Here is a 15,858-nt window from a genome sequence, read left to right on the forward strand (position 1 = left end):
ATATCTGCAATACCTTCATACCCAGCCGTGTCGTTAGGTTCAGCCCCCATTCATGTGCTTTTATAACTGCCGTTTTTCAGATTGCCACTTGGCCGTTGTATCTCCCTCTTATTTGCTCAGTCTAGATAATGGAAAAGTTTGCCTGTGGTGGATGGTGAAGTGGCTTCCTTTATTGTCCCCTATCACATAAACTTGCTATCATGAACTTTTGGCACATAAGCTCTACATTCATGTGTGTTAGAGACCTGTATTACGTTCATCCTGCGTCTTGATTTGTTCGTGTGCAGGTGTAACACTCGTATTGTTAGGGAGATCTGAGCAGGAATCTTCTGCTTGTTATTCGTGCCTTAACGACGTAATGCAAAATTATTAAATGCCTAAAAATGCAGTGATTTTCTTGATGATCCAATACATTCACTGTATATGGCAAAAATTTGCTTGATAGATTCAAGGTCTTTGAGATTATGTGATCTCACCGCTAAAATAATAAATAGAGAACATGTCGATGGGAAGGAAGAGAAATGAGATGTTTAGTTGTACGCCAAGCAGAAGACAGGTTGCGGTCATCTAATAACCCTTTAATCCAATTACTAGTATCACTGTGGATGTGTTGTTACTAAAAAAACCCCACAAGACACAACAAAAACAAAACCACAATAAACCCACAGAAATTATTGCGAAGAATCTAATTTGCTATGAGATTTATCTAACAGAAGTTAGAAGCATAACTGGGGACACAAGTTCTTGCGCACTAAACTTTCACCCCAACTTCCCTCACTGTACCCATTGTGCTACAGCTTATTTGTTTTTCTTGCACAGAAATGTTCGTTTGCATTCATTCTTTCTTGATGGTTATCGCCATCCATAAAATCCATGGTTCCTCTTAGTTCTTGTAGGTATTTAAGGAGGAAGAAGAAGAGATTCTTGTAGTGTTGTTGCCTTCAAAAGATTTTCAGCCTGGGAACATTTACTAGCGTCAGTAACATCTGCAGCAGTGGGCGTATTTGTCCCAAATATATGGGTTGCTGTGAAAAGTCACTTTTGCAGCCAAAATTGGGGCAGCGAGGCAGGTAGAGTTCTGTCTATGGGCATGTTAAGAGTCTGAAATGTGGTAGGAAGTGCTAGACATGTATGTCCTAAGTTAATTCCTTGCCATTCACAAACTCCACATTGAATTTTCCCAAATTCCGTTTTTGAAAATGCGCTTGGAGCGAAACGCAACCTCGTGAAAATTTAATATGTATGTTGAGAGTTTCATCAGTCAGCGTGCACTTCGGTCCATAGACTGGATTATGTTATGGTTGCGGGGCTTAACCAACACACGCGGATTGCTGAGAGTGAACATTGCAGTGTGTTGTGTTGAGGTGACTGATCACTACTTGCTATTGTTAAGTTTTCAAGATGGTGTTTTCTTTGTTAACCGTAGGTGGTGCGTTTGTGTCAAAACCCGAAGCTGGCATTGAAGAACAGCCCACCCTATATCCTAGACCTGCTGCCTGATACCTACCAGCATCTCCGAACCATCCTGTCGCGCTACGAGGGGAAGATGGAGACCCTGGGGGAAAACGAGTATTTCCGCGTGTTCATGGAGAACCTGATGAAGAAAACCAAGCAGACCATCAGCCTCTTCAAGGAGGGGAAAGAGCGGATGTACGAGGAGAACTCTCAGCCTAGGTAACGGCGAGCAATGTTTTCAAATATTTACCCTATAAATTGAAGTGAACAAGAGCTGGAACAAATACCTGCTGGTTGTTACATTGTCTGTACATGAAAACAGACTTTGAAGAGGTTTAAGTCCAAGTGTAGAGTTTTAAGTAAACTATACGTGGCTATATTGAAATCTGAGAGCAGAGTGAGTGTTGAGAGCCTGTATAGCCATAGCTGTTGTGTAGGTTAGGTATGCTAGGTTAATATAAAGAAAAGCCTGCTGTGAAAAGGTTTTGCAGTCCTTTGCATTCTCACAGAAAATGCCTTGTGAGAGAGGATGGAAAGGTTCAGGATGGCGATTTTAGGCAACAGGAGAATATTTTATGTTACATAGCAAAGCAGTCGTCCAGACCAACATTTCTTGTAATCGGTGTTGAGGCTTTGCAGAACTTTTTCTGGAAACAGAAACTGTCCAGTATTCTGGAGGGGGCCCGGGAAGTGACCTTGTTTTGTGGGAATAGAGCACCTTACTAAAACCCCGGAACTTTCATACATTGGAAGCTTCATATTTAAGGTAAATTCTTCATTGTATTCCTGCAAGGTGGACTAAGGCTGAGCGGGAGCGCAGCTGCAGAGAACACGATGTCTTGTAGATGGTTGTGCTGCTCTGAGAGTTCGTAATAGCTGCGAGACGTGTGTCATCTAGCGTGGAGTGGTTTGGTACGCTGTGTTGTGTATGTGCTTAGTAGAGTGTGTGGGAGTATAATATGGATGCTATTTGGTGTTTTCTGTAAGGCAGGCGGTTTAAAATCCAGTAGTACAAAACAAGATTGCAGTTGCCTGTTGAGTGTTTAAAGGTCTACCTGTAAAGAGAACATACATCTTGATTCACTGACTTTCAAACTACACTGGAGGAGCAGAGGTGCAGAGAACAGAGTCGGAAGAGGGTGGTGTTGACACTCAATGTGGGTGAGAGTTTGTTCCTTCACTTTTAAACTAGTAGCAAAATCCCAGAATGTCAGGGGTTGGAAGGGACCTGGAAAGCTCATCCAGTGCAATCCCCCATGGAGCAGGAACACCCAGCTGAGGTTCCACAGGAAGGGGTCCAGGCGGGTTTGAATGTCTGCAGAGAAGGAGACTCCACAGCCTCCCTGGGCAGCCTGGGCCAGGCTCTGACACCCTCACCAGGAACAAGTTTCTTCTCAAATTTAAGTGGAACCTCCTGTGTTCCAGTTTGCACCCCTTGCCCCTTGTCCTGTCACTGGTTGTCACCCAGAAGAGCCTGGCTCCATCCTCCTGACACTCCCCCTTTCCATATTGATCCCCAGGAATGAGTCCCCCTCAGTCTCCTCTTCTCCAGCTCCAGAGCCCCAGCTCCCTCAGCCTTTCCTCACACGGGAGATGCTCCACTCCCTTCAGCATCTTGGTGGCTGCGCTGGACTCTCTGCAGCAGTTCCCTGTCCTTCTGGAGCTGAGGGGCCACAACTGGACACAATATTCCAGGTGTGGTCTCCCCAGGGCAGAGCAGAGGGGCAGGAGAACCTCTCTGACCTACTGACCACCCCCTTCTAACCCACCCCAGGTACCAGTTGAATTTAGAGGCTCAGTGGTTACGTTGGAATACTTTTTGTTGCTGCTGCAGAAAGGTTTTGCTTCTCCAGGCCTCTCCCTTGCACAGAAGAGCTGTCATACATCAGTTTTGCCCACTACATACATTTCTCATTGCAGCAGCTTTTTTGCTGTTGTGTAAATAGCTTATACTTTACGTGGCAGGACAGAAACATAGCTTGCCGGTCAGTAGACAGGGATAGGACTTGTCTGTTACTTGGGAAAGGATGGGTTACCCTCAAGAGTCCTTTTTCTCACCAGTGAATCAAATTTACTGCTTATGTTAAAGCAGTTTATTGTGAGGGAAAGTCCAGAAAACTTATTTTCTAAATAAAATCAGCTCACTGCGAATGTTTCCACATGAGAATGCAGTTATGGAAGCTGGGGGATCGGGGTTAGGTGGACGGGTGAGGAGAATAATCGCTCGGGATGTGGACTGGATGCTTGGGAAACAGCACAAGCGATTTTACTAGTGGAAAACTGTTAACAAACCTGCTTAACAAAACTAAGATGTGTAGGTGAGAAAATAGGGATAGGCAGGGAATATCGTAAACCATCGCTGTAGAACGTGGAGTTGCGGAAAAGGTTTGGGAAGCTCGTCTGTATTTAAGTGTTGTCTTTCTGACAACAGCCTCATGGGATGCTGGCTCAGCAGGATTTCACATTCTTCTCCAGCTCCAATATAAAGACTTAGTCATTTACTCAGGAAAAAGCTACCAATATTTAACATCTACTGGAAATGACCGTGCAGATCTCTAAAGGGGAAGGAAATGCATGAAGAATGTCTTGGGGGAAAAATAGATATTTATATTTTTAAAGAGGAAAAAGTTGGAAAACATTTGTGCTGGAAGAGCCCTCTGGGAGGAGGGGGTGGCGGGGATAGTGTTCTAATCTCATGTTTTAGAGTGCTTGCACGTACTCCTGTCCAGTGAAAAGAGACAGCATGAAATGTGGAAGTCGAGCGGTGCGTGGTGTCTGCGGGTCCTCTCCGGCACTTCCTTCCAACACAGCTAAGACTTGGGGTTGTTTTTTTAAACAAAACCCACTAGTGTGGAGTCTACATCTGCATTTAAATTAGAACATCGTAAAGAAAAGAACAGGCTCCAAAGCTGCCCACAAGAAAGGTTTCCCTGCCAGGCTTCAGCATATGAACACTAACTAACTGCTTATTACCCAAGAAGAAATTCATTATCATTTAAATGTTGTTGGAGAGAGGAATGCGAATTATTTCTTTTAAATTTGGCTTTAAATTGCCAGTTGTGGAACTTAAGTAGCATTTAGTGTAATTGGCATAAGCTCGCACTTAGTTTGGTTTCCTTTCCGTCAAAAATCGCACCACTGTCTTGAAAATCAATTTACGGGCAATGTGCACTTTCGGATAATAAAGAAGTAGGATTTTGTTGTTGTTCTTTGCTCTCAGAGCCTATGAAATTGTAGAGGTTTATAGAAGACTAACTCTACGGCCTTGATGTTGTGGATGGAGGTGCAAGTGTGCCATTCAGTTTGTAGTAATCTGAAATGTGGATAAATTTCTCAATGCTGGCAAGAATGCGTTACTGCTTGGCAACTGTGCCGTGTTCCTTGGGTGCTTGGCTTGTGTATGAAGGGCCAAGATGCCATGTTTTGGAATTTGAAGCCTGCATTCACGGCCTTTTCAACCAGAAAACAGATTGTGTTTTGGTGCGTGGAAGCTTTTCTGAACTCTAAGGTAGTGTTGGAAAATCCCCTCAGCTTGCTGGAGGGTACTGAACAACGCTCAGCCAGCTCCTTCTGAATACTCAAGGTATTTAAATACATAAGTATGTGAGTTGAAAAGCGCCAGGATTCACAAGAGTGTAAGGAAACATGTCTATTTTGTGTAAATAGTTCTGTCCTGTAATATCTAAAGCACTGATAAAGGAATTAACCTATAGAATTTCCTGCTTCTTTAAAGCTACAATTGGTACTGTTTAAAAACCATGAGAATGGAAAGAAATCATGCAGCGAATGCCTTTCACTGGTTTACTACATTTTTGGCTGTAGACATAATTAATTGGTAAAATAGGGTGAGGGAGGGAGTTGGCAATTAACAAGAGGCGATAAACATTATGTGCTTGTTTCCTTTTTCCCAAAGGATGAGCTGGTCTGCAAAATCAATGTAGCATTAGCTGATGGTGTAAAATTCTTTAGTACCAGCAAATTATTTGCTGATTCTAAAATGTCTGCTTTGCTGTTGTTCTGCTATATGAGTTGGCTTGTGGCAGTGCTGGTAATGTTAGAGAGCAGCGGCCCTGCGTAGCTTTGTGAGGTGACTTCTGGTGAGCCTGTAATAGTTAAATGGAATTTCATTCACTTCCTGTGTTGCAAGTTTTGTTGAAAGTAGTTCCGCTGTTTCTATTTTTGAAGCTGATTACTGTGTGTAGAGGACTCCGACGCTGTCTCAGAGTCACAAAAGACATCTTGGTGTCACCTCAAGTGTTTCCACTTACACCCTATGTGCCTAGGCTGCAGTTTTATGTTGAGGAGCGTGCAGAAATCTTCTTGCTGATGCAGTAGCAGGGTGTAAGATGCAGTTCTTTCTGGAGCCAGACGCAGCCACCTATCTGCTGGAATTGGGTTGAACTGCTCACGTCTGCTGCGTAGTTCGTAACATCTGAAAAGCATGTGTTGTGTGATAACCTCACACCTTTGTGGTTTCTGAAAGGTGCGTTCTACTTGTTGGAGAATCGTTAAAAGAGCTGATTTTTTTCTTTTGTTAGCTCTTAAATCTTAAAAATATCAAACTGTAAAGTAGTTACAGGGAAAAAAAAATTTGGCTGTTTGCAGGACCCAAGAACTGTGGCTTGGGGTGGCGTTTTGTTTTGTTTTAAGTACTGGAGCTTGCATTTACCTGTGATGGATACTGACCCCATCACCTGAACATCATCTCACAGGACCACAGGATCCCAGAATGTCAGGGGTTGAAGGGCCCTGGAAAGCTCATCCAGTGCAATCCCCCATGGAGCAGGAACACCCAGCTGAGGTTCCACAGGAAGGGGTCCAGGCGGGTTTGAATGGCTGCAGAGAAGGAGACTCCACAACCTCCCTGGGCAGCCTGGGCCAGGCTCTGACACCCTCACCGGGAACAAGTTTCTTCTCAAATTTAAGTGGAACCTCTTGTGTTCCAGTTTGAACCCATTCCCCTGTCACTGGTTGTCACCGAGAAGAGCCTGGCTCCATCCTCCTGACACTCCCCCTTTCCATATTGGTCCCCATTAATGAGGTCGCCCCTCAGTCTCCTCTTCTCCAAACTGAAGAGACCCTGTGTAACCTCATCTGGGTGTTCCTGCTCCATGGGGGGATTGCACTGGATGAGCTTTCCAGGGCCCTTCCAACCCCTGACATTCTGGGATTCTGCAAACGTTGCCTTGAGGTAAGAAAGGCATTTCAGTCGTGAAGCGCACTATGTGCTGTGTGACTTTGTAACGTGAATTCATTTAACTGACCATGTCCATGTAGCTGGAAGAGGCACAGCTCTGATTAAAACCATCCTCTGCTGTTAATGGTTTGGCACGACTGCACCTATACGGTGGAAAAAAACACTTTTGTCCAGCAAACAGGAAACTGGAGAGGAAAAAAATCTTCCCTGCGTCTGGAGGAGGCACCAGCACCAGAAACCCAGCTGGAGCGCGGCCCGCGGGGTCTGCGCGCAGATCTGCGCGTGGAAGCGCCTGCTCGACCTTTCGGCTTCTGCTAAGACGCGTGGAGCAAAAGCAGCCGTGGAGCAGGAAGGAAGTAGCACAACCACAGTGGAGGGGGCACGGAGGAGCGAGGCCGAAGGAACCTGCCTGTTCAGCCCACAGAGTCGCCAGCAGCCCCGGCCCGGCCCGGGGGAGCCGGATGATTAATAAGCACTGGGTAGCTGAAGAAACAGTCTTGCTTCATGCCGGTTTTTGTTCCCCAAAGTGGTTGCTTGAGACGTGTCTTTAGAGCCCTGTCAGTAGCAAGGTAGCACAGGCGGATGTATTTGCAGTTGGTGATGTTTCTGTGTTGTTAAAGAAATGTTAACATTGTGCGTAGGGAAGGAATAATGCCTCCACAGCTTCTGCAGATGTTTCTTAGTGAAAATATTTGGTTACTGTATAGAGTGGAAAAATATTTGGCTTTCTAAGCTTTCACTTTTTACCTGTGTTGTTGATTCACTAATAATAAACGGACCACTTTGCATGTATGTGTGAAAGCGCTCACAGCAGAGTGAAATCCGACCTGAACTGTTGCTGTGTCTGTCGATGTCACCACCGAACACAAACACGCTGGCATTTTTCTTTTGAAGCTGGTGCAGGTGTTGCCTCCAGCTCAGTTACCAGCAGCGAGCAGAGGTGACTGATGTGGCCTGTGGTCCCTGGGCAATGTTTTCCGTAGTGCTTATGTGACAGGTGTTTAAATTCCACTGACTGCCGGTGGGATTTAGGTGCCTAAGCCAATGATTCCCAAACTGTGGGTGGCATTCCTCTAATGCAACTCTTGGTAACGGTATTTGCGTTCATTGCTGTGTTTAGCTAAAAGTTTGAAACGGGGCCATCCTAGTCTACATAAACTTGGAGGATTGCTGGAGGTCTGTGGCTAAAACTGTTTGGGAATCGCTGGTCTAAGTCACTTCAATGTTCTTTGAAAACATCGCCCTTTTCCTCTGAGAACACTTGCTTCTGTTTAGTTGAAGCAATGAAAATGAGGGCAGTTACTGATGTTACTGAAAATAAAATGCAATCGTAATCAGTAAACTTTGATATGCCAATTAAAAATGTTCACTAGACCTGCAAGCTTTATTTGGTCTCTATTAATTTACAAATGTGCAACCTGGCTTTTTAAAATAGAGTGCACTCTTGAAAGAAGATGTTCTCTTAGCACAGGGTGGGTAACTCGTTGCTCTATGTAAAAGCTGGTTAGAAACCAAAATATCCTGCTCTTTATGCTCACTTCCTGTGTTTTTGCTGTAATTTACCTACGATACAGCTGAATATTTGTAAAAAATTATTATGACCTTAAGAATCGAAAGTGTGCAGGTGTCGGAAACGATTGGAAATGGATTCCCTCAGTGCATGTGAAATCATTTGTTTGTCCATCCCTAAGCCTGCGGAAGTTATTGCTTCTCTCATGAAATGATGTGCAAGCGCTTCCCGAAACTCAGCTATGGCAGAAGTGATAAGCAACTGGACTTGGGAACCTACCTTGTCTTCTGGCAGTAATTTTGTGTAAACCATGCGCTTGTTCCAGGGCCAGGAATGCATTGGTGTGTTTGTTATGGAAGCCACTTGGCATTAATGCATGGCTGCGAGATGCCGCTTTACCTGCTAAGGTTGCACACTGACCCTTCAGGGAAATGATGCAGAATTTAGTTCTTACCTGTTACTTCAGTGTTAGTGTAACAAAATAATGAGCAGCTTTTCCTCAAGCCTCTTTTTTTATAAACTCAGTAAAACCAAATGCTGTCTCTTTTCTGCTTGAGCTGTAGGTGGATTAAATGATTCGTAAGAGCGTGGTCTTGGCTTTTTTCCCCTTGCACTGCCATAACCCCTCATCATTTCTGTCATTTTATGGACGTGAGGACTTTGGGAAGGTGGCTTGGGGACCAAATCTCTGATTTGCAGTTTTTCTGGTGTTTGTCAACCAGAGGCATTGCAGGGACAGGGAGGGAGGGAGGAAGGGAGCTGGGTGTGAGTTTGCAGTTAAATCATCATCTCTGTAGGATCAGCAGTGACTGTGCGTCAGAATTTGCGCCTTCCCCTGGTAACTGCAGCGTCGCTTATCTGCTACCAGAAAGAGGAATACACAGCTTCGAATTACTTCGTGTTTCACCAGGGTGGGGAGATGCACAAACAGATACTATTGATAAAGTAACTGCCTGGTTTTGTACTGCTGCAGCTTCTCTGTATTAATAATAGATCCATACATCTGGGTCCTGAGCCAAAGATCTTTGTAAATGTGATTGTGGTCACATAGGGAGCCGTGATACAACTTGATGTGTATTTTGGGTTCTTTAAGATGAGCTGAATAAACCTCCCTAAAAGCAGAAGGTGAAGAATTACAGTAGCACTCCAAGGGTACAACAAACTCAGAAAGCAAGATAACTGGGAACTGTGACACACCAGGAAGACAAGGGACTTTCTGACAGACCCCTGTGCCGACAAAGAATGGTGAACAACCACCCTTTTCTGTTGGTGTTTATGGAATCAAACAGCCAGATTGTATAGCTGCTTTAAGCTATGCACTGTTTGAACGTGGAATGCTTCCCATAGAGACTACTGAATGGGTGCTGCCGCTCACGGAAGAGCATCTGGGTGGTTTTAGTTACGCTACTCTTGAGCACCTGTTATTATTGGATGTGCACAAAATGACAAAACCCAGAATCCCTAGCTGCATATCTGGCACCTTCTGTAAACACTTAGAGCAGCTTTCACTGCTGAGACACAAAATGGAGCTAAATAAATAAGGGTAAGAGAGGAGAACTACTGTAATCAAAGTCTTATAGCGTGAGGTCCTGTATAGCGTGCAGTCTGCATCATATTGAGGAGAAAGGGCTCACGTGGAGCTGAGTAAATGGCAGAATATATGGCAAGCAAAATAGGTGACTCCCAATTTGGTTTAGACTCAAAGTATGACATGGAGACAGAAGACCCAAGGTCAAATGCCCAGGGCAGTTTTTTGCAGAAAGGCCGGAGGCAGTTCCACGATCAGGTGGATTAACAGGATGAGTATTTCAACTGGGAATAGCACGTCTGGAGCAAGTGGTGTCTAAAAAATGCCCCAGATTAAGCGAAGCGGAACCAATCCAACCAGAATATTAGAAATTAGTGATTGCTGAAACCTGGGGGAGCTTAGTTTTCTGCCACACGCAGCTGTCTTCAGGGAGATGGTGCACTGCCGTAATAGCACGTTTAGCGAGACAGCTTGGAAAACAAGGCATTAGGAAAACACTATGTGGTTGGGACACTTCTAGCTCCCTCTTTTAATGGTTCTGTATTTTGCAGTGTGTAAAAACAACTCCTTGCTCAGTGTCATGAGTGAGTTTGTGCAATGCCTTGGTGGTCGATGCCGTCTTCTGACCATCTCCAGTCTGTCCGGCTTAACTTAGAAGTCGTCCCTTCCCACATGATATTAGTTCCTTCTTTTACCTCAAGTATGTGATGTGGGGGTGAAAAAAAACCCTCTGGCCTAGAAATATCCCTGTTTTTCTTCAGGAATTCCATGTTCCCAGCATCTGGAGAATGTAATGGAGTGGAGGAAAAGAGACTCAGGCTTTGTTTGGATAAAGGAATGAAAGAGGTGCCGCGAGTGGATAGATTTTGTTTTTCATTTACAGGTAGAAGACAGCATCTCTAGTGTGTAATAGTGCTGTTGTTTGACTCTCAAGGAGGAAGAGTCTTATTTTGGTGTAACTGTTCTGCTACAGGCACGGATGCTTTGAGGTTCCCACGGTAGCTCTATTTCTGCATAGCACAGTTATAACATAGAGCTTTACATAGAGTTTAACATAGAGCTTTAGCACAGCTGCTAAGACTACAAGTGGGGAAGAAGCGAGTTTTTTCTAAACCTGTCTTTTCTAAAAGAAACGTTTGGTTTTGTGGTCCTTTGCAGGCGTAACCTGACGAAGTTATCCCTGATATTCAGCCATATGCTGGCAGAACTCAAAGGTATTTTCCCAAGCGGGCTGTTCCAGGGGGACACGTTCCGGATCACCAAGGCAGATGCTGCAGAGTTTTGGAGGAAGGCTTTTGGTGAAAAGTGAGTTTCTAACTGTGCTTAAAAATAGAGATGTGGGGAAAAATTGTACATACCACTCTGTATTTCTAAAACTTCTGGTTTGTGGTTCAGAAGGGCCTTTGTTGGGTTAAATTGGGACGGTGGGTGAGACCTACCAGTCATTTGGTCCACTCTCTGCGATGAGATACAGGATTATGATATTATACATTATATTTTCCACTTCTTTGTCCCGTCTTGTTTTAAATGTGCCAAGTACTGGGTCTTTCCCCACTTTCCCTAAGAAACTCTTGTACTGTCAGTTTCCCTCGATTATTCAACTTCAATTTTTATCCCTTTAATTTATTTCCTTGACTCCTACGTAAGCTCCACAAACTATGGAAAATAATTTGCTTTCTTCTTCCAAAGGTTGCTGTGCCCCCAATAGTAGTTGCCCTTTAGCTAAGCCATTATATTAAATCCTTTTCATCTTCCCTCCAGTTAGTCTGCCCAATTACGTAGTCACCTTTCTTAGGGCTTCTCTGAACTTCCATCAGTTTGCATAATGGGTTTGCAAAGATACAATGGAGACGAAAGTGAAGTGCAAGGTATATTTGGGTGTAAACTGTTAAAATGTCAGCTTTCAGTTTTGTACCTAATAAAACGCTGACTAATCACGTTCACAACAGCGTTGGAGCATTGAAGTTCATGCAAATGGGTGCTGCTTTCTAACTGAGGTAACTAAGGCACTTGACATAAAGAGTTTAATTAGTAGCTTTCAGAACAAAAAGCAATAAGGTATTTACTCATGAATAACACAGGTGTCTGGTTAGGCATGTTCTTTCTATGTTTCCATTCCACTTGATATTTTAAAAGAGAGAAAATATTCCTTTAAACAGGAGCATCTCTTTTGGCTTCTGGTTATCTTCCTTCTCCAGTTAATCCCTCTGTAGAGAGTTGTTTGCAGCTCCTTGTTTTTGCTGTCTAGACCTCTACTAAATGTTAACTCCTTCTCCTCTAGCTGCAGCATTCTGATGTTCTTACCAAGTGATGGTGTTGACACAACAGGACTGCAGAAAAGGGGAAAGGAGAGAGCAGAGCTGCACTTCACGTTTTGCATGTGCAGAGAAAAAGGTCTAAAGCTGATCTGGCTGCTGATTTCCTGCAGTACCAAGAAATCCTTTGCTTGCATAACATGAATAAATCTATTGTGGCTAATTCTTATTTTCTTCTCTTCCATTATGAGGTGCATACTCACCAAAAAGAAGTAAAAGGTATGTACATGGTGGTGGTCTTCAGACATATAATATTTATTTGGTTTTCCTCAGGACTATCGTTCCTTGGAAAAGCTTCCGTCAAGCCTTGCATGAAGTGCACCCCATCAGTTCAGGGCTGGAAGCCATGGCCCTCAAGTCAACAATCGACTTGACGTGCAATGACTACATTTCAGTATTTGAATTTGATATCTTCACGCGACTTTTTCAGGTAAGAATCGAGGAATGTGAATCACTTGAAGTGTGTTTCGGTGCTTCGGGTTGGACTCTTTTCCCAGGACAAACTGTATTTTACACAGTAAGGTGATACGGTTTGCGGCGTAAGGGATTTGATCGTCTTGCCCTTCATCCCCTGAACACCTCTAGTAATATTTAGGATGCAATATTGCTGTAAAAATGTGTGATACTTCTGGTTGTAGAGGATGAATTGTCTACACTGCAGCAGTAAGGCACGCTCAGTATGCTCCCTCGAATCAGTTTTTCCCTTTCAAAGGTCACTTTTAGGCTGAAGTTGTGACACAACCTCTGTACACCAGGAAACGTGCAGCTGAGTTTATCAGTCTGCGTTTCCTTGTCCTTTTCTTTCGTGTCAGATTTGTTTTCCATGGGGCAGGGTTGTTCAGGATGGAGCACAACCATGGAAATTTGGGCTTCCTAGCTTTTGAACTGACACAGAGAGGATATTGTGAACGTGTCTGTGTTCAGTGCACAAGAAATATTGCTGAAGTGATGTTAACAGTAGGTAAAACCCTAACCCAGGGTCTTCAGTAGTGCTAAACTGAAACACACAGCTTCTGGTGGTGCAGTTGGGTATTTAGGAGAACAAACACTTACTTCTTTGGCTCTGACTTGCCTTTTCCCATGTGATAGGGTGGGTTGTAATTAAGATATGTCTAGATGAAAAATTCCTGTGTTCGGTGTTGCAATGTAGCTGATCTCATTCAGTACTTTTTCCAACTGTAGTACACAAAGAGCAAGTTACGAGTCTCAGCGGTTTCCAAGAGATGCAGAGTTCTTAGGGAGAGCCGGTATCTTCTTTTAGACAGGTTGAGAAGTTAGGAAAAATTGATGATATTTAGACACCCAAGCCCTCCTCAGGATTGAAAGCATTCAAACTGTTGTGATGACTTCTTGTGCATCATTTTAAGGAATATTTAACATGTATATGCTGGTATATTTATTCAAATCTCAAACTAGCCAGCAATCCTCGCCACACCCGAGTGAGGTTGGGTGGTTAAGAAATAGTCATGAGCATCTTACACACGATGAAACCGAGACAGAGAGGGGAGGTCACTTTCCTGAGGCCATATAGGAAGTTGGTGTTAGAGATCAGACTAGCTATGGTTTCTGGTCCTGTGCATAACCTTATTAAACCCATCCCTGTCTCAGGAATGAGTCATTTTCTCTGCAGAGGCAGCACAGATTAGGAACTATTATTGAGCTGTCTTTTTGTGACCTCAGCGACGTCTCCCTTGGCATTTATTAAAGGAGGTTTGATTAAGGTCTGTCTTAGGTGACGTTTTGATCATCAATAAGAAACTCAAACGCTAAGGTTCCTGCGTGAGAATGTAGGGTTTAGCTCCTCTACTGGATTTAAGGTGGGATAATAAACTTGCTTGTTTAACTGCAGAACTGATCCCTTTGTTTAAGGAATATTTTGTGTGTTGATAACTTTTAGAAGCGCATGGTTAATGTATTTCTTTGTTGTTTCTATAGCCATGGTCCTCTTTGCTCAGGAACTGGAATAGCCTAGCGGTGACTCATCCTGGTTATATGGCATTCCTAACGTATGATGAGGTGAAAGCCCGGCTTCAGAAATTCATTCACAAACCTGGCAGGTTAGTGCTCGGCGGCACTGGCTTTTTGGATCATTCTGGCTAACATTGCTGCTTACTGTGCTGACTGAGGAGATTGGTTTTATTTTGTCTGTGTCCTTTGTCCTTGCTCCGAAATTTGAACTGTGAAAAAACAGAGCTTGCCCTGTATTTGGAGATGATCCTCCATGTGGTGACTTAGCTCCTGCCCAACCCAACAATTGTCACAACAGCTCCCTCGGGCACGAGCAGAGCGCAGAGGCAGAAACTGCCCATGGATGAGCAAATGTATCTATAGGTCCCGTGACTCTGGTGTATACGCCTAAAACCAGCAGAGCTGAGTGCATTGCAGCACCCAGAAACAATATGTACAGTTGAAGCCAACTTCAGACAGACAAGGCAGCCAGCCAGTGTTTGCACTGGCAGAAAGCGGCGTAGTAGGCAGAGTGGGCTGCAAGGTGATGCTGCAGGCTGGGCAGACTTCAGAGGCTATGGGGAGCAACACAAGCTTCTGGGGGCCTGTAGACCTGAGCAGCTTTGGGCTACCTTACGTGGGTAGAACTTGGCCCAGTGCAACAAGGCTGAAAGATTTCTCTGTATGCAGGAACAGCCAAGTGTTCATCTCTGGAAGCTGTTACTCTACTGTTAGTTCTGTGTTGGTTTTAAAACAGGAAATCTTCCGTAGTCTGTTGGTTCTGTTGTTTGTTGTTTGGTTTTTTCAAGTTAATTTGAACAAATTATTTTAAGGATGCTAGCTTGTCTTCATTTGGATTCTGGGTTTAATTTCACCTGGAGGCCTGCGCTTGGTTGCTTTTCTCACTTCGTATCAGATTACAAGGTTCTCCTTTGATCTGCCTGGGGGTAAACTGAGGAAAGCTGGTATAAATAATCCTACTAGTTTTTATTTGGTGTCTTGAGATAGCCAGACAGAGGGCTGCATACCTGACATTCAATCTTTCCTGTCTGTTCCAGTCCAAACTCAAGTTTCTTTTCCTTTGTGTTTTTTAGTTATATTTTCCGATTGAGTTGTACGCGACTCGGTCAGTGGGCCATTGGCTACGTCACTGCAGACGGGAACATTCTCCAGACAATCCCGCACAACAAACCTCTTTTTCAAGCGCTGATTGATGGCTTCAGGGAAGGCTTGTAAGTAACTTTATCCAAATGAAGTTTTTGCCCTTTCGCCCTTTTTCACGGTGAGTTTGTTTTATAAATCCTAATCCTGTGGCGAGGCCTTTAAGTCAGTTGAATGGTAAAATGTACCCTCTGGGTTCACCACACGTTATTACTTCACAGGGGAGGCAGCATGTTGCAGAGGTCAGGCAATCACTGTTGACATCACTGAGCCCCTTTTGAACATGTCTCAGCTCTTCCTTTTTATTTTGACCTTGACCCAGCAAAACAGTTCCATCGTGTGAATAGTCCCATTGATATCAGTGGGATCCTTCATGCACGTAGCTGTTTTGGCACTCGAAATGCTCAGACATCTCTCTTTTGCACTGGAGAGCTGTACTGGCTTTTGCAATAGCAGACAATAAGTATGGATCAGTGTTCCCCTTATCATAGATTCTTTTCCAGTCTAGTCCTTAATTTGAGTCACTGCAACTGATATTATGGCATTAGTTTTCTTAATCTGGGTAGTAACATCTCACTGTAGGATGATTTAAGAAGAGTCGTCTGGAACCGTAACATCCTGTTAGAAATTAGAGTTGCTTCCAGGAAGAAAAGCAAGCTTCTTTTTATTTTAAAATGACATGTCTGATTTTTGTACAATGGTAAAATTTTTCCAAAATTCAGAATACCTTGGATTCCCACCCCTC

The 15,858-nt window shown here is 43.9% G+C and overlaps 1 protein-coding gene across 1 annotated transcript in view; it reads left to right on the forward strand.

The window, feature by feature from the left end:
- CBL (Cbl proto-oncogene) overlaps positions 1 to 15,858 on the forward strand; it is a 36,004-nt gene that overhangs the window by 5,816 nt on the left and 14,330 nt on the right. The window contains exons 2-6 of the mRNA XM_065855607.2: positions 1,427 to 1,674; positions 10,849 to 10,995; positions 12,279 to 12,435; positions 13,941 to 14,062; positions 15,047 to 15,184. Of these exons, the coding sequence (XP_065711679.1) occupies positions 1,427 to 1,674; positions 10,849 to 10,995; positions 12,279 to 12,435; positions 13,941 to 14,062; positions 15,047 to 15,184 (812 nt within the window). The remainder of the gene's footprint in view (positions 1 to 1,426; positions 1,675 to 10,848; positions 10,996 to 12,278; positions 12,436 to 13,940; positions 14,063 to 15,046; positions 15,185 to 15,858) is intronic.

This window comes from Patagioenas fasciata, chromosome 24, assembly GCF_037038585.1.
Source record: "Patagioenas fasciata isolate bPatFas1 chromosome 24, bPatFas1.hap1, whole genome shotgun sequence".
Taxonomy (NCBI): domain Eukaryota; kingdom Metazoa; phylum Chordata; class Aves; order Columbiformes; family Columbidae; genus Patagioenas; species Patagioenas fasciata.